Here is a 19,480-nt window from a genome sequence, read left to right on the forward strand (position 1 = left end):
CTTCCCCCCGTGTAAGAGGGAAAGAGCCCCGAACAGTACCCAGTTCACGGCAGAGCCAACTGGGAAGTAACCACAGGGCGTCAACCACGCCAATTAGCGTTTCGTAGAAAACGACATCCACCCAGGGTGGCTTTGTGGTAATCCCTGCAAGGGGAATGACAGACTATTGTGGCACCAGGGGGAATTCATATACTGCAAAAAACCCCTGCAGGGAGCGGTAGTCTGTGTCACAGGGGAAGAGTGCAAGAAGCTGCGAGATACCCTGAGATGAAAAGGGCAGTATGGTGAAGTAACCCCAAGTGAGGTACAACAATGGGGCCCGCCCGGCGATCCGCAATTGAGAGGATCCCGAGAAAACAAACCGCCCAAGGGGGTCGTGAAAGAGGCCGGCACCAGATGACGCCACATACAGAACCCTTTATGAGTCAAATCCTCCGCACTAACACCTGCAGCACATGACTTGCAGGATAGTAAAAATGGGTGCAGTATAACGCTCTATCTCCTGGTCAGACATATCTGACCCATCTTGGCGGAAATATTAAGCAGCACTATACTGGTCCTGACTGATGCCAAAAATAGCTGCAGGGACCCATTTTCAGCGTATGCAACACACAGTTCCATCTAAAATATGGCAACGTGCAGCACGCAACAGTATGTGACAAACCACACAAATATTAACAAGTATATAAATGTGAGGTCTCAGAACCACCCTAAGTACAGCTGTATTAGGGCAGATAAAGAAAAGGGATAGATATACACTGACAGGTGAGAGAATAAAGTACAGTCAGCACTAGCATAAGTCACATACAATGCAGATATATACATATATACATAAACATGTCATATAATATACTGCACTATTACACTGCATTCAACTGCCCAGATTCAGTGTCTGGGAAGGCTACAGCGCTGTGTACACTGACCTGATGGTGAGGTACGCAGGGGGACTGGACTCACTGCCATCCTGAGAGATTTCTGCTGCACCACAGAGATAAAATGGCCGCTGGAGACCTCAGAGGAAGCGTGGCCCGCGGAGGAAGCAGCTCAGCGACGCCAGACTATGGATACTGAAAGGCGCGCTGAGCTGAGGGGAGGAGCCGCTGTAACAGGGAAGGCTGCCTCCCCTGGCCGGCTATTAACCCCCGGGACGCCGGCTCCCTGCACCGATCGTTAAGTCCCTGGTGGTCTAGTGGACACACGGGGTATGGGGGGCCCGCCGCCACTGCCGGCGCCTCCGGTCTGTCCCCTGAGACCGGAGGCACAGGACTGCATTTGAAATGCGCGGATCACCGCAAGCGGTGATCCGCGACCTTACCTGCTCCCCGTGGATCCGGCAGCAGTCCTGGGCGCCCGCAGAGTCCGGCTAGTACAGACTCTGGGGTCCCGCTGAGATCCCCAGATCTGTACTGGCGTCTCAGCGCCAGCGGGGTGACGGAGCGGCAGCTTAGACGTCCTATGGACAGTCCGACGCTGCCGCTCTGAAGAGTCCAAAGTCCATGAAAAAACTTTGTCCCTAAAAAAAAAAAAAAAATAAGCTTAGGGGCTGCTAATCAGCTCCCCCTGCGCTAACGGTGACCCGACTCCGGCCGGGCACCAACTTAAACTGAGGTGCCTCTGGCTTGGGGGTGGGGTTATAGGGAGAGTGGACCCAGTGCATCCTGGGAGCTAAAAGCTTTAACTGCGTGGTGCCCGGATTTGGTTCCCAACCTATACCCCAAGGTCAACCCTGTGGACCCCCTATGGACCCTGAAGTAGAAATAATATGTACAACACATTTACCTCTTGTATCAACGAAACGCTGAGGTCATGAAGTCTCTCAATAATAACATCGGAATGGAACAAGGACAGTGACCGCACCAACGCCAGGCCCTCCATCTTTTTCTCCCTGAGAACATTTATAAACATGTTGCGTACGTTGAGAAGTCTTGGTCAGAGTTACTAAGTATTACTGTTATATTGGTTAAATACACTGTAGTACTGATGCTCCGAGAGGCATATCTGTTACTATTTAATATATTTAATAAAAAAAAACAAGTGCTAGAACAGATAGACAGACAGAGGCTGATGGATCTTAGAAACAATTAACAATCAAAGCTGTATCTGGGCCTCCAGAAGCCACCCTGACCCATGTATATAAAATATAGACCTCTGAGACCACCAACAGGTCGTGATTTAAGGATTTTCTTTACCTTACGCATGTGAATTAATGGATTACTGTATTACAGCCAGCACTGAAAACCTCAGTCTTCGGTGGAATCATGTGATATATGTGAACATTAGAAAAAGGTCACAAACTAGCAGCACTCTTCCCACTGAGACATTCACAGGGCGGTTCCTCCGAGAGATACAGGTTCTCCTGTTTGGACTGTAAAGCGAAGTAATACACCATATGATTGTGTAACCCAAAGATGCGATGTAACGATACATTGTGCGTGTCGCACACATTGCACGCTCTGGTGTACGATGGCGTGATGTAGCGTTACATGATGCTTGTAAGTGCACAGTGTCGTTCATTACAACGCCCCATGTAGATTCGGCGATGCCATAATTGACTGTTGTGAACAACGGATTGGATATACACACTATACGATGTGAACAGTATATAGTTCTGATCTGCGTCGGAAAGATATATCGCACGATACATCGTATAGTGTGTACCCAAGCTTTAGAGGCATTTCCACTTCTGAGGAGGGCAGGAAAGTCACACGTCTTTAGTTTCATTTACCGTATATACTCGAGTATAAGCCGAGTTTTTCAGCACATTTTTTGTGCTGAAAAAGCACCCCCTCGGCTTATACTCGAGTCATGCCCGCATGGTACGCTGCTGAGTAGCGTACCATGCGGGCCGCGGTGCAGACTGTGTCACTGTGATACAGCCTGCACCGCGTGTGTGGCGCTGACCGGACGGAGTTCGGTCAGCACTACACAATGCTAAACACACAGCCGCCGGAGCCGGCAGCTATGTGTTTGGTATAATCAGCAGAATGGGAGAATGGGAGAGACGACGTCTCTCCCATTATGCAAAGCGGCGGAGGAGCCTGTAGCTGCGTTGGGACCAGGAGCGGGGTTACAGGTAAGTGTTTGTTTTTTTTACATTTCTTTCTACTGGGGGGGGGTACTACCGGGGGGTACTACCAGGGGGGGGGGATATCGCTACTGGGGGCACTACCAGAGGGGGGGGGGGGATTAATAATGGGGGAACTACCAGGGGGGGGAATGTTGCTACTGGGGGCACTACCAGGGGGGGGGATTAATACTGGGAGCACTACCAGGGGGGTATGTTGCTACTGGGGGCACTACCAGGGGGGGTTAATACTGGGGGCACTACCAGGAGGGGATATTGCTACTGGGGGCACTACCAGGGGGGGGATTAATACTGGGGGGGATATTGCTACTGGGGCACTACCAGGGGGGGTATTACTACTGGGGGCACTACCAGGGGGGATTACTACTGGGGGCACTACCAGGGGGGGATTACTACTGGGGACAGTACCAGGGGGGGATTACTACCAGTAGCTGCTGCATTTCCCACCCTAGGCTTATACTCGAGTCAATAAGTTTTCCCAGTTTTTCGTGGTAAAATTAGGTACCTCGGCTTATATTCGGGTCGACTTATACTCGAGTATATACGGTATATAGTTTTGTGGGGAAAACAAGAGATATGGTAAGAACTTACCTTTGTTATCTCTGTTTCTACGAAGTCCATAGGGTCCACAGGGTGACCTTGGGGTATAGCTGGATCCTGGATCCTCGGGCACCACGGAGTTAAAGCTTTTAGCTGCTCCCAGGATGCACTTGGGTCCAACCTCCCCTATACCCCGCCCCCGAGCCACAGGCACCTCAGTTGGTAAGCAGCCCAGGCCGGAGGAGGAGACTAAACAGAGAGAAGGAAGACTGGAACACACAAGAACCATACTCACAGAAATGGGAGACGGACAACCGGTGACCAGTCACAGAGCCCATATGAAGCCAGGTGCGTCAGGGCGGGTGCCCTGTGGACCCTATGGACTTCGTAGAAACAGAGATAACAAAGGTAAGTTCTTACCATATCTCTTGTTTTCTACTTCAGGGTCCATAGGGGTCCACAGGGTGACCTTGGGGATGTCCCAAAGCAGTCCAACTAAGGGTGGGGACGCTCCTGTGCTGATAGGAGAACCCGGCGCCCAAAGGATGCATCCTGAGAGGCAAAGGTGTCAAACGCATAGAACCTCAAAAAGGTCTGAATGGAAGATCAGGTGGCCGCCTTACAGAGCTGAACAGCAGAGGCGCCACGGCTAGCAGCCCAAGAAGGGCCCACGTACCGAGTGGAATGAGCCTTAACAGAGGCTGGAACAGGTAAACCCTCCTGCATATAAGCCTCAATAATAACAGAACGAAGCCAACGGGCTAGAGTCTGTTTGTTGGCAGGCCAACCCCTCTTGTGAAAACCAAAGAGGATAAACAAAGAATCCGACTTCCTCACAGAACTAGTCCGTTCCACATAAACCTGGAGTGCCCTTACAACGTCTAAGGAAGTCTCCCCAGCCGAAAGATCAGGTGACTGAAAGGCTGGTACAACAATTTCCTGATTAATGTGGAACCTGGAAACCACCTTAGGCAGGAAATCAGGACGAGTGCGAAGCACCGCTCTGTCCTGATGAAAAATCAGAAAAGGGGGACGACAAGAAAGCGCCCCCAAATCTGAAACCCTCCTGGCAGAAGCAATTGCCAAGAGGAAAACAGTTTTAAAAGTTAGCCACTTGAGCTCCACTGACTCCAAGGGCTCAAAAGGAGGACCCTGTAAGGCCCGAAGAACCACCGCCAAATCCCACGGCGCCACAGGTGGCACAAAGGGAGGCTGGATTCTCAAAACACCCTGGAAAAAGGTGTGTACGTCCGGCATAGCAGCGATCCTGCGCTGGAACCGCACCGACAGAGCAGACACGTGTACCTTCAGTGAAGAAAGACGTAATTCTAAGTCCAAACCCGACTGAAGGAAAGCCAGAATACGCGAAACCTGGAACACCTGGGGATCATAGTTTCTGGCCTCGCATCACTGAAAGTAAGTGTGCCACACTCTGTGATAGATCCTCGCAGAAGCAGGCTTGCGCGCCCTCAGCATGGTGGTAATAACGGAGCTAGAAAAGCCCCGAGACCTCAGGACGGCTGTCTCAAGAGCCACGCCGTCAAAGATAGTCGACCCAGATCCGGGTGAAGACAGGGCCCCTGAGACAACAGGTCCCGCCGTTGAGGTAAGAGGTATGGAGCGTCGATGGACAGGCTCCGCAGATCGGAGTACCACGGCCTTCTGGGCCACGCTGGGGCCACCAGGATCAGTGTGCCTCCGTCCTGTTTAAACTTGCGCAGGACCCGAGGCAGCACAGATATCGGAGGGAACAAGTAAGCCAGTTGAAACAGCCATTTCACCGACAGCGCGTCTATCAGACTTGCGCCTGCGTCCCTTGTCCTTGACCCGTACACAGGCAGCTTGTGATTGTGACGGGACGCCATCAGGTCCAGCTCTGGCAGCCCCCACTTGTCCACGAGTAGTTGGAATACCTCTGGATGAAGCGACCATTCCCCGGGATGCACATCGTAACGGCTGAGGAAGTCTGCCTCCCAATTGAGGACTCCTGGGATGAAAACTGCCGAGAGAGCTGGAAGATAGCGCTCCGCCCAAGCCAGGACGCGGGACACCTCCGACATCGCAGCTCGACTGCGAGTCCCTCCCTGGTGATTGATGTACGCCACCGTGGTGGCGTTGTCTGACTGCACCTGAACGGCCCTTCCGTGAAGAGCGGTGCCGGACGACTGCAGGGCTCTGTATACTGCCCGCAGTTCCAGGATGTTGATGGGAAGAATCGCTTCCTCCGCCGACCAACGACCCTGAAGTGACAAGGAGCCTGTCACCGCCCCCCAACCCCGGAGACTGGCATCTGTCGTGAGCAGAACCCATTCCGGGATCCAAAAGGGGCGCCCCTCCAGGAGATGTGCTGTCTGCAGCCACCAGGCTAGGGACAGACGCACCTCCGAGGACAACACCAGCATCTGAGAGCGGATCCTGTGTGGCAATCCGTTCCATTCCAAAAGAATCAGCCCCTGCAGGGGCCTGGAATGGAACTGGGCAAACTCCACCATGTCGAATGCCGACACCATGGACCCCAAAACTCTCATCGCTGAGTGCACAGACACTCTGCCACTGCTCAGACAACTGTGAATCCGCAGCTGTAAGGAGGAGACCTTCTCTGGAGTCAGAAAAATCCGTTGCTGACGAGAGTCCAGCAGGGCCCCCAAATGAACCATCCGCTGTGATGGGATGAGGGAGGATTTCTTCCAGTTGATCAACCAGCCGTGCGCCTGTAGACAAGCGACCGTCAGGTGGAGATGCTGGATCAGTACCTCCGGGGAGCTTGCCAGCAAGAGGAGGTCGTCTAGATACGTTAGCAACCGTATCCCCTGGCTCCGAAGGTGAGCCGCCATGACCGCCATCACCTTGGTAAATACCCTTGGTGCCGTGGAGAGACCAAAGGGTAGAGCCCTGAATTGGTAGTGGTTGTGGAGAATAGCAAACCGCAGAAACCGTTGGTGCGATGTTGCTATAGGCACATGGAGGTAGGCGTCCTGGATATCCAGGGAGACCATATAATCCCCCGGTTCCATCGCCAGTATGATGGAACGCAAAGTTTCCATCCTGAATTTGGGAACCCTGAGAAACCTGTTCAGGGACTTCAAATTGAGGATGGGGCGATGACAGCCATTGGGTTTCTGCACCAGAAACAGCGTAGAGTAATACCCCATCCCACGTTGAGACTGTGGTACGGGTATAATGACCCCCGCCGTCAGCAAGGCCTCTATGGCTTCCTGAACCTGCAAGGCCTTGGCTTTGTCCTGAGAAGGACTTGTGCAAAAAAACTGGCAAGGCGGCCTGTGCCGAAAAGACAGGGCGTACCCCTGGGAGACCACTTCTCGCACCCAGGCATCCGTGGTGGTATTGTGCCAGCACTGGGCGAATTGAAGAAGTCGGCCTCCCACTCTGGGGTCCCCCAGAGGGAGGCCCGTCCCATCACGCAGAAGGCTTATCTTCTGGCTTGGAAGAAGGGCGCCTAGCACTCCAGGCTTGCTTCTTTGGCTTTGAGGCGGTCTTGGGTGCGGACTGCCTCGGGAAGGACTGACCCTTTGCCTTGCCCTGAACCCGAAAGGAACGAAACGCAGAGCTCCAGACCTTAGCAGGTGTAGTAGCTGAAGGGAGGAAGGCTGACTTGGATTTTGCCAGGGTATCTACTATTTTGTCCAGGTCCGGACCAAATAGTAATTCCCCATTAAAAGGTAAGGCCTCCAAGCCTTTCTTTGAATCCGCGTCTGCTCTCCAAGACCGCAACCACAAGGATCTACGAGCAGACACTGCTGCCGCCGAAACCCTAGAGGTCAACAGGCTAGCATCCAAAGATGCTTCTCCAATGTAGGAGGCGGCATCTCTCATCTGTCCTAACAACGCCCTCTGGACGTCCGGAGATTCATCCGTAAACGTGTCCTCCAAGGCGTTGGCCCACCCCTCAATGGCCTTGGCCACCCAGGAGATGGCCATGGACGGCCGGGCTACAGCCCCTGAGAGAGAATAAATAGACTTTAGACAAGTCTCCACCTTCCTGTCCGTAGGATCCTTCAGCGAGGATATAGACGGCAATGGCAAAGTAGCACTCCTGATGAGGCGTGTTACATGGGAATCGACTGCAGGCGGAGATTCCCATTTCTTACAATGCGCTTCCGGGAATGGATAATTAGACGCCAAGCGTTTCTGTGGCAGGAAACGCTTACTGGGCGTCTGCCAGGCCACCGCCATGTGATCAGTCAACTGATCAGACAAGGGGAACGCTGTAGAAGTAACCTTAGCTTTTTTAAAACTAGGATACCTTGACTTGGGAGCGGGTGCCTCATCCTCAATCAGAAGAATGGCCCGCACCGCCTTAACCAGAGCCCGCACATTGATGGAAGACTTAGTGTCTACCTCCTGGACTGAGGCATCTGAGGCTGAGTCATCCTGCACCTCACCATCATCCGAGGACCCCTCAGAATCCGAAAGATGCGCAGCCTGTGCCATGACTGAGCGTTTAGACGCCCTGGAGGGCACGTCACTGCGCAACATCGACTGAAAAGCCGAAGATGCTGCCGCCAAATCTTGGACAGTGTGGGAAAGCGCATCCACCCAGGGTGGAGGAGCTGTCACAGGAGCCTGAAACGGCACCACAGCCGGCTGTGCCACAGGGGTGGACTGAATATACATTGGCAACCCCGCATAGGGACCAACAGGCTGAGACCCCGGGGGAGTCTGCAATAATTGTGGGAAACCCGGGGAATGGGGGATGGTAGGCTGGGGCAACGCCCTAGTAGGGACGGCAGTCGGGACCGACAGACGGTCCGCGATGGACACCGGCACATAGCCCATGGTGGCTCCTGCGACATAGGAGGTTTAGACGTACCAGGGACCGCCTGGCACCGTCCGCACAGGCCGTCCTGTGACAAATCCTCCCTATCCACTCCTGCAGAACAGCGCCTGCAGGAGAACAATGCCGGAGCCCCGGAGTGCTCAATCTCCTCCTCAGACATGACTTAGGAAGAAAACGTGCGCACTCACCAGTGTGCTGAACAACAGCCCACAATATGGCACCGTGTAGCACACAACTGTATGTGACGGACCTCACAAATACGTGATCTATATAGGTGAGTTCAGTAGAAACACCCTTCCCCCGCACACCTGTAGGGCTTGTAGGAGAAGGAAAGGGATAGGTACAGGCTGACAGTAAGTAGAAAAAAGACACAGACAGGCAGCACTAGCAAAAGTCACATACCATGCAGAGAAGATATACTCACTGCACCTTTCCACTACAATCAACCTGCCCAGATTCAGTGTCTGGGAGGGCTATAGTGCTGTGTACACTGTCCTTGTCGGGGGAGAGGTACACAGGGGGACCGGTCCGCGTGCTCCCTGAGAGTATCCACGCTGCCAGTAAGAAAATGGCCGCTGGAGACCTCAGAGGAGGAGTGGCCCGAGTAGCTGGAGCTCAGCGACGCCAGACTACGAGCTGAAAGGCGCGCTGAGCTGAGGGGAGGAGCCGCTGACAGGGAAGGCTTCCTCCCCTGGCTAGCATATTTAACCCCCAAGGTTGCGGCATCCCGCTTGCCGCTTAATTACCCTGGTGGTCTAGTGGTCTGGCGGGGTATGCCTCCGATGGAGGGGGGGGCCCGCCGCCACCGCTAGCGCCCCCGGTCTGTCCCCTAGACCGGGGGCATGGGACTGCATATAAAAGGCATTACCCGCGCACCGCCGCTAATCAGTGGTGCGCGGCTTACCTGATCTCCCCGGCGTCTTCCGGCAGCAGTCCCGGGGGAAGCCAGAGTCCGGCTAGTACAGACTCTGGCTTCCCCCGCCGCGATCCCCAGTTCAGTGCTGGCGTCGCGGCGCCAGCAGGGAGAAGGAGCGGCAGCGTGGGCGTCTGTACAGAAAGCCTAGCGCTGCCGCTCTGGAGAAAATAAACTAATGTAAAAATAAATTTAACCTAGTTAAATAAAAAGCTTTAGGGGGCTGCTCCTGCAGCCCCCCCCCCCCGCAGGGTGACCCGACTCCGGCCGGGCACCATCTTAAACTGAGGTGCCTGTGGCTCGGGGGCGGGGTATAGGGGAGGTTGGACCCAAGTGCATCCTGGGAGCAGCTAAAAGCTTTAACTCCGTGGTGCCCGAGGATCCAGGATCCAGCTATACCCCAAGGTCACCCTGTGGACCCCTATGGACCCTGAAGTAGAAATATCCTTTAAGTTACTTGCATAGTCCAGTAATTATCCCACCTGCTCCCACCAAGAGACATTCTTGGAATATTACCTGTTTGGGGTTACTTGAGGATCAGAGTTGAGAACCCCTCTTTTAGATGTATGGTCTTACTTACCTATGTTTGCAAAAGATTCATGTTATTTTGTTAGAATCCCTTCTAATTTCGATTAGTTGTAACTAAATTACAGGTGTCATCCTGGGTACTGCATAGCACACACACAACGGACTTACAGCTAATACAACTGCACAACTGCACTATTTAATAATAGATGTTTGCCCAGTGATACAATAGTACAGATGTTGATATAGAAATATTGTGTTATCAGACTGATTTATAAATCAACAAAGGACACTGAGATTAAACGGATAACATAAAACAGGCGAGAAGAAGTAACATGGACCATCGCTTACCAGTCATCGTTAGACAACAGTTTGAATGCTTCAAGGAGAGACAGGTCTGGTCTGGGCAGCTCTCTTGCCACAGATGGGTCTATAACCTCCGAGCTACGACTGGCTGAGGATCGGTCTTTGAATGAGCTCCGTGGCGCTGAGGATATTACATGGAGGTGTCATACACGTCAGGCACTAAAGGGCCAGTACTCACTCGCAGCAGTTACATGTACATACAAGGATCTCTGAGAACAGATTACACTTACAAAGCCATTAAACTTCACTGTAGGAAGGACGATGTGTAGTCAGATCTCATACAACGGGTCTCCCTCTTATTAAAAAAAACTTTGTCAAACCTAAGGTTCATTCATTTCCAAAGATAGATGCAGGAGGATTGTTAGCTAACAAAGCTAGGGGGATGGGGATCATAATAAAAAAATCATCAGATATCCTGGGGATAGGCTTATTGTCATTTCTAATAAATAATGCTTAATATATACATAAACCCGTTTGCAGGTTAAAAAAAAAAAAGGACATAAACCATCCTTTACTGTCTTCAGTCTTGTGTGCGGTCATATTACATAGTCATATACAGTAACGCATTTTGTTATGTAGTAACTGTATGGTCTCGTAAAAGGAGTGATGACATAAAGAATGCAATCAACAGCTCGTACAGGTATTACCTGAGGATCTCTTTATGCTGGAAGCCCTCTTGAGGGTCGGCGGCTTAACGTCCACAATCTCCGCACAGTCTGAGCGCGGTCTCCAAGCTGAAACAGTTAAAGGACACAGATAAGTGGAAGCCGGTAACAAGCCGGACATACTGAGCGAATGACAATGTGATCTAGGAATAAGTGACCTCTGCAGATGTCACTGTACAGAGAATACAAAAACTAAACATCTTATGGGTTGCGATGGGTTACAGACTTTACAAAACGCACGGTTTATAAAATTATTCCAAAAAGAATTTCCTGATCTTTAGAATGATCTATTGCACATAGGGCACGATTCCGCGTCGGACGCAAAGTGGCTACAATCACAAAAGCCATATTACGATAATGCGAGCTTATGGCCCACTATTATTCCATCTGCCGCAGTCGTCATCATTAGTATCGGCACCGGCCCCGTGCAAGAGATCGGTCAGTAGCAGGCATCACTTCACTGCACGTGCGACTGCAAGCTACACGCCCACGAGACAGAACGGTCGTGTTTTTTACTTTTTTTTCCAATGGGGTATAGCCTATAAGTTGCCAAAAAAATATTAATTTCATTTAGACATCTATAGAATTTAAAATGTATTTTAAAAAAATCCTAAGAGAGTCCAGAAGATGAATTCTGAACCAAATTGGATTAGAACAACTGAACATTCAAAGTGTAGTATTAGGGTCAGTAACTGTGACTATCGGTGCCAGCAGTCTGTAATGTTACGAGGTGTAAGGTAAACTAACATTCTCTGCACACTGGACTCGGCTCTGTCTTGGAAAGTCTCTCTTTCCTCTCCGGATCCCTGTACTCTGTCAGCTCTTTCAGGCTGTGTTCTCTCTTCTGTCTCATCTTCTCCCGGGCAGATGTGGACATCATGACATTTACCTGCACAATAGAATGAATCTTTAACATCATGGAACGGAGATCCAAGATCCAAGTACAAAACCATAAAACACTGAAGAGGGTGCGACTGTAATGCCGGATGCAGCCAAATACATCACCAAAATGATGGTCATCTTACATCACATTCTACGGCAGGACTGCTCTGCTGTACTGCTCTGCCATAGACACCAGTTGGGGGCTGAATGTTCTGCTTCACCGGACTAGAATCCTCTGGCATGGAGAAGGAAGACTGACTGTGCGACTGACAGGCAGAGGGGGACGTTTCAAACACACCTTAAAAAGATAAAACATCCTCATTCTTGTGGCTTAAGGACAGTGCATCTGGAATCCACAAAACTAGTATAATGTTTGGGGAGCAGTGTTTAGAAAGGATGTGGAGAAATGATTACTAAGTCATTGTGATGACAAGTCTTATAGTAAGAGCTGGTGGTCACTCTGCAGATCATCCGTCCGTTTCATCATGAGATCACTGCCGTATTGGCAATGGGGCGGATGGGACTACAGCCGGAGGTCTACACATAACAATGGCCCACCATCATGACGGCGTGATGAAGACCAGCCACCCAGTAGGCCACACGGTCAGCCACAAATTCTAAGTTCTAAAATTATATTTCCATTTTCCTCACAAAATGATGCAATTTTTCTACATTTACTTATTTAGAGAGATGATGAGCCCTGGGCGCCAGGGGGCGGGGGATAGGAAGCAAGATGAGAATACTGCGGCAGAAGTACTAGGAGCAATATAAGGTATACTTTCCTTTGGAAGTTAGTATTCTCAGGGATGTAGATGTATTTTCACCAAGGAACAATATAGTGTAATACAGTTGCTGCAGTATTCTTATTTTCACTCAAAACCCCCCCTTGCACCCAGGGGCTCATTACCATTTCTTACACATTCACATATACTCTTTTTGGATCTAGGGTAACCTGGAGTCTTTTGCCCCAGGCTGCTTATTTGTGCACTCATGGTTTTGCTTATGTGACCTTTTTCTTATTAGAGGGGCAGATGTACTAAGCTCTGGAAAGTGATACATTGGTTGGTAGTTTATCACTTTACAATCAGCTCCTGTCATTTGACAAACACAGTCAGTAAGATGACAGTTAGGAGATGTGTGGCTGGCAGTTTATCACTTTCCAATTTATCACTTTCCAGAGCTTAGTACATCTCCCCTTAAGAGAGATATTGGAGTGGATAGTGTAGGGGTGTACAGGCCCACAGGGCTCTCTCTGGCCACACCCACACAGCACTAGCCCCACCCCCACAGCACCGGCCACACTGCCTCCACTTCCCACAATAGGTCCTTGATCATTTTCAGATCCTGGCCCATGTGGCCCTTATTCCGTCCCTGTATAAGAGATGCTGTAAAGCAACAGCTGCAGGGTCAAAAGTGGTCAGACCTTAATGTAGACAAAACAATTACATAGTGATCTGTACTGGTCATGCTATCCAGCTAAAATCACAGTAACTGTAGTAAAGCTGAATGCTGCATTCGGGATCCCAAGAAAGAGCAGCCGGTTCCTGTCGGATACTTTACAGAAGACATAAGAAAAAACCTGACTTGTAAGGCAGCCAATTGGGGTATCAAGGGTAGAGGGGCAGTAAATAGCGCTCAGGCACCTCATACCATTTGCCATACCAGAGTCTGTGGACGAGTGGATATATTTTTGTTTTAATATCTAAAATGAAGAAAATAAATAAAAACTAAAATCATAAGCAATGAATGCTTTAATAAGAGAGAGACCATTGTTTGCCTTCTATTCTCACCTTTTCCAATTACAGCCACAGAATCCTCAGACAGGGGATTGGCCACATCAAAGTCATGGTTGTAAATCTGCTGGAAATTTGTGGCTGATCCAGTTATTCCTAAATAGAATATAAATAAAAAAAATGGAGCAACTGTGTTCCTATCACAGATTACAATACCTCAGCACATAGTATCATTAACGAATAGCAACATCTGACTGTATTCTAAGCAGGGTTGCTTAAAAATTGGTAAAAAAAAATTCATAAATGGGATTTGATTTAAATTAGATTTTTTTAATTTAATTTTAAGTAAACGGTTTCATTTTAGATGTTTACACGTTGCTTTAGTAATACATGAACAATTTTTGAAGTGAGAAGAGTAACAAAATGATCACAGTAATAGAATAAATACACACTAAACAGTTGCATCAAGAAGTACAATTAGGCTCTGAATTTCACTCAGTTGTCTGAGTCAAACATGTACATGTCTTTACAGAAATACATGTTGGTAGCTGCTCAATCACTTCAGTAATATCACTCAGGTGCATGTAAGGGAGGGGTTAGTCTATACAAGAAACAACAAAAGGTCCCTATTACCGGCTTTTTTGGGGATCTGCACCCCAGATTCTGACCAAGTGATCGGGACCTCCGGTATCACAGACGCCGTGACGCTGCCCGGGGGCTTATTCATATCTTTGCAAATATATGCAACTGAGATCTCTGAATTATTTACCACCATGTAGTTTTTCAAATCTTATTGCTGATTTCATTCAGTGTGCTGGGGGAATACTTTTTGTTGTTTCATGTACATGTCTTTGTCCACGTCCTCACGTTTGTCCTCAACAGAAAAGGCTCTGTAGCATGCAACCAGCTTAGCTGCTTTTTCATTTCCCAATCTGTTGCGCGCGTTGGATTGTACAAAACTGTATGTTAAAGAAAAATCGTTTCAATTCCTGCACTTGATGAAACTGCGGTGAACATCTGCTTCAGAAGATTTACTGCAGAAGTGTCTAACTGACGTTGAGCTGCGTACGTCATCCACCAGGCTAGAGGAGATACTTGGCGTAAAGTGTCCACTTCAAACATGTATGCTACAAATGGTTTCATGGATGCACGAAAGTTGATGATGACCGGCATAATTTGATGATTATTGGCATGAGCAAACTCTATAGCAGTCTCAATTTCAGCAGGACTAAGCTTTCTTTCCCCTGTACCTAGAATCGAGTCGATTAGCCAGCAAGTGGGCATCTGTGAGTGCAATTTTAGCTCTTGCCTTTGCCATCTTTACTACATTACTGTGGTGTCCAATCTCTTTCCACAGTTGGAGGACCTCACTGATTGTGTAACCCTGATGATTTAAATCATGATTTAATCATTTGATTTAAATCCTGCAACTCTGATTCTAAGCATTAAAGCCCATATAGGATATTGCAGGGTAGCATAGATGCCTCACAATTATAATTACACAAAGGGGAGATATAAGATCACTGAGCAGATCAATGGAACAAGAAATATATAAAATAACTGTGCATATAATCTTACCTTTCATGGGCCGTGATGGTTTCGGCAAGTCCTTGGATGGACGTCTCGTAACAGCGGGAGTAATCTCTTTGGGAACATCCTCCTCAGCATCCACAGTCCCATTCCTGTAATTCATCCGCTGTCCAATCACGGTCACTGGTTTTTCGCTGGCTGGTGATCCTGTGTAATTAAGAAAAGAGAGAGAGAAAAAGGTCTGAAATAACAACTGAAGGTGAAAAGAAAATCAGAGCATACGAGTAGTAGGATTCTTTGAGCACAGAGGCCAAATCTCTCATGACACACAGAAATACACACACACACACACACACACACACACACACCCACCCACCCCCCCTCCTCTGCCAATTAATCATAAGCTTTATTGTAGGTGTACGGTGTCAGCTCACTAGGAACCAATACTGTGTAACCGTGTGTAGATTATAAACGGAATTGATAAAAATGACAAAATATGATGTTGTGTAATACAGATTACATGGATTAAAAAGAAAATCCTATTTGAAAAAGGGCAGTCTAATACGTATACCATTTATTTGAAGAAAAATATGCAGCATAGATGAGGGATTCATTTTAGAACAATGTTAAGCACTTGGAATTAAAAAAAAGAAAAAGTAAAGGTGACGCTGGGGGAAAGAAATGAAAGAGACATAAAGATAAGATCTATACAGTGTCAGCATCAGGGGGCTACAGGCTGTGAGCTCAAACCAGTGAGAGACAGAAACTTCACTAGTCAGCCAAGGACTGTACTATGCAGACCATCAAGCTGTACTATGGAGAGAACACAGTCAGGATCTCGGCGGTGACCATGCCGACAGTCAAAATACCGACGGATCCCAACGGTGAGCATTAGGGTTAGGCTGCGGTACGGTATGATCAGGGTTAGAATACTCACCAAAATCAGTCAGGATTTTGACAGTCGGGATTACTTTGCTATTACTATTGTGACTGTCAGGATGCTCACCACCGGGATTTCGTACCCAACCCCTATGCAGGGGTTGGGTACGAACCATCACGTACGAACCATCACGCTGCATGCACAGCAGTACTCTGAAGGGAGTAGGCGCGGATCATCCTCTCCTGGACCATTACCCTGTCATATAGGTAAGTGCTATATACCGATATTATTGGTGCTTACAGGCCCATCACCATTACTGTAATCACTTGTGACTGTATAACACAATTTGGAACACTGGCAAAGTGAACAGTAAGCAATTCAAGCTCGGCTATGCGACAAACTGTTTGAACTTATGTATCTTCTTATGGGACTTATGGACATTTACCATTACCTTGAACTTCTTTTGCCAGACCAAAGGGCTGTGTTCAAAACTGGAAATGATGGGACTGAATTGTAAACCTGAGAAGGCACAGGGAACACACAGGGAAAGCACTGGTGCTCTTCCCAAATTGGAATATTGCAATAAAGCATCCCTGACAATCATGGAGGCTGTCTATTCGTTTTGCTGCATACTACGGATTACGGATGTCGAGGATTACATCTTGAACCCTGCCCAGCAGACCAGGGCTGCCTTCAAGTTCAAAATCAGAGTTATAACAATGTCGGTTGAAGAATAGATGCTTTTTACTAGCTTTATTTTTAAATCTTTCCGTGTAAATGTTCAAATTAATGGATATACCTGAATCAGATCTTCAGACTATTTTATTCGGCGACTGCGTGAATTGAGATCACATATGTGCGCTAAGTTCTGCTATCCTTTTAAAACCGAAAATAAAAACGATCCCATTTTTAATGTTTATTTGATTTTAGAGTATCTATTTACATACTATGGGGCTTATGGAATAGCCTACAAGATGCAGGCATGGCCACAAATCTGTTGGGTCTGCCTGTATTTTTAAAGTGGCTATCATTTAAATGCCAAAACCAACCTGGTTTTGCCTTTAAATTGATTGCAGCTTTAAAAATCCATCTTTTCCCTTACTATCACAATATTAGTAAGGCAAAAGACGGATGAACAAGAAAGTGAAAGACAAAAATAAATAAAGAAACCTTAAATTAACAAGCTGTGTACAGTAGTTATTAATAGTTGACCTCATCCACATGGTTATTGACCTTTACAATAGAAGTGACAGTATATAGTATGTAATCCAGAAAACACACCTTGTGGGAGACTATCTGACTTTTTCACTACATCTCTATTTCGTGCAGACAGTACCCTTGTGGGGCGCAATTTTGGTTTTGGAACAGAAGTCACTTCAGACCTGTAAATGCGTAGAAGAGATTGATATAGAACTTCAGTGAAGTAAAACAAAGCAAATACTGTACAACAGGGGTGGGGAACCTTTTTTCTGCCATGGGCCATTTTGATATATATAACATCATTTGGGGGCCCGGTGCTGGCTACACCCCTTCCGTGTGATGTCACACGGGGTGGGGCCACAATCACCGGTGATTGCAGCAATGCCCGGAGCATCCTGAGGATGCTCCGGGGAGCTGTAAGGGCAGCGGTGTGACCGTCTTTAGTGTCCTAAGGACACTCCTGGCGGAACTGCTGTATATATTCTGGCTGCAGGGTGCCATTCTAGGCACCCTGCTAGCCAGATGAGGGTAGCAGAAAAAAGCTCAGAGGGCCAGACCAAATGATTCCGCGGCCCTTATACGACCAGAGTTACAAGGATGTATAGTGCGCAACTTTCATTTAGAAACATTGCTAGAGAATATGTTACATTACACACCAGGAATATTTACTTTGTAAGGTGCAACCACTGCAGCACCAGGCAGTTAGCATACAAAATACAGGGATAGCAGTAAAAATATTTACCATACATAAATAATAATAATAATAATAAAACCAGGGTGGGCCAATTGTACTGTACATGTACCAATAAACAAGTTACAATTAAATGGACAAACATAATAATCACGCAAACAGCAAATAAACGTAACAAGTATATTTGAGGTCGATAAAACAGACACAGACTTGACATATTATAGAGAGGCCCCTGCTCGTTTGAGCTTAAAGTCTACAGGGGGGGGGGGGGGGGAGGTGGAGGAACAATATGGGGGAGTGTACATGGAGATAAGTAATAAAGGTAGGGAGGGATAGGCAACAGTAAAGAGGTGGGTTTTGAGAGAGAGGTTGAAAAATTGGAGGTTGGGGGATAGTCTGATTAGGAAGAGGCAAAGTGTTCATAGGCGAGGAGCAGCACGGGAGAAGTCTGGCAGGTGGGAGTGAGAGGTAGTGATCAGAGAGGAGGAAAGATGCAGGGCAGATAAAGAGCGGGGAGGTCAAGAGATCTATGGAGGGGAAGTGTGGACGATGGCTTTACAGCTTACATTGGATTCTGGAGGGTATAGGAAAAATTTGAAACGTTTTGCAGAATGAAGACAGGAATATTACCCTGGTCTCTGTGATCAGGACAGATTGCATCAGGAAAGGGGAAGGCCAGCTAGGAGGAGGTTAAGTAGTCAAGGTAAGGGGGAATAATGAGAGAATGGACCTGGCTTTTTGTTGTATCCTAATTGAGAAAGATGCGTATTCTGTGTTAGGAAGGGGAAGCAACAAGATAGTGAGAGTCTCCTATTTGGCCACTGCTCGAAGACCATTCACAAGTGCTGGTGGCTCTTATGGCTGCTCTTGGGAAACAAGTCATCAATGTTTGGCCTTATCTGGATGACATTGTTACTAGAAAGAAACCAGGTAAAGAAATAAAAACATTTGATGTCTTCCCAGCAAGTATATTTCTTAGGGGTGCGGCTAGACACCACAACACAATGGTCTTTGTCAGCAGAAAGACTCAAAATCCAGCACAACGCTTTCAGTATCAGCTAATGGTGTCAAATAGGAATTGTCACCATTACCTAGGAAAGCTTACATCCACCACAGGCTCCCTTTCTTGGGCACGGTGGCACATGTAAGAGCTTCAGTGGTCTGAGGGATTGCAATCCAGAAGTAGTAAAGGCACAGTCTATAAGGGCCGGTGGTAACCTCCTGGACACGCACAGCTTAGGTTAGTGATACAATCTCTTCTGGATTTCACAACTTCTGCAGATGCTCAGTTTAGAAGTAAAATCCTCCCAACAGTTATTCACTGCAAAAGATTGCACTTGTACTGTTGATTATACGTAATCCACCCTTTGCTTGAGATGTCCCTTACCATTATGGCTTCCACGGCGTTGAAAAGGAACAATTAATAGTACTAACAAAGTAGTAGTTTTGAAAAATACATATATTTTTCAGTGGTTTATATTGTGGAAACATTAGTATGACCAAGTCTGCATTGCGTGATGTTTGCTTTATTTATTTTCAGCTGCTTGTAGCACAATTTGCAGCGCATGTTACATTTTAGAGGTATTCAAGCTCACGTTATAATAGGATATCATAAGAGACAGCATACATTATGCATAAATTTGAGAGACTACAGCCATGGCCAAAAGTATTG

At 47.9% G+C, this 19,480-nt stretch overlaps 1 protein-coding gene across 3 annotated transcripts in view; it reads right to left on the reverse strand.

The window, feature by feature from the left end:
* TOGARAM1 (TOG array regulator of axonemal microtubules 1) overlaps positions 1-19,480 on the reverse strand; it is an 85,934-nt gene that overhangs the window by 19,935 nt on the left and 46,519 nt on the right. For all 3 annotated transcript variants that reach the window (XM_088455324.1, XM_088455321.1, XM_088455322.1), the window contains exons 6-13: positions 17,199-17,299; positions 15,086-15,244; positions 13,565-13,663; positions 11,918-12,072; positions 11,640-11,781; positions 10,875-10,961; positions 10,213-10,348; positions 1,780-1,885 (exon numbers count right to left, since the gene is read on the reverse strand). In XM_088455324.1, the coding sequence (XP_088311450.1) occupies positions 1,780-1,885; positions 10,213-10,348; positions 10,875-10,961; positions 11,640-11,781; positions 11,918-12,072; positions 13,565-13,663; positions 15,086-15,244; positions 17,199-17,299 (985 nt within the window). The remainder of the gene's footprint in view (positions 1-1,779; positions 1,886-10,212; positions 10,349-10,874; positions 10,962-11,639; positions 11,782-11,917; positions 12,073-13,564; positions 13,664-15,085; positions 15,245-17,198; positions 17,300-19,480) is intronic.

Source organism: Taudactylus pleione, unplaced genomic scaffold (assembly GCF_031769625.1).
Source record: "Taudactylus pleione unplaced genomic scaffold, aTauple2 ptg000652l, whole genome shotgun sequence".
NCBI lineage: Eukaryota > Metazoa > Chordata > Amphibia > Anura > Myobatrachidae > Taudactylus > Taudactylus pleione.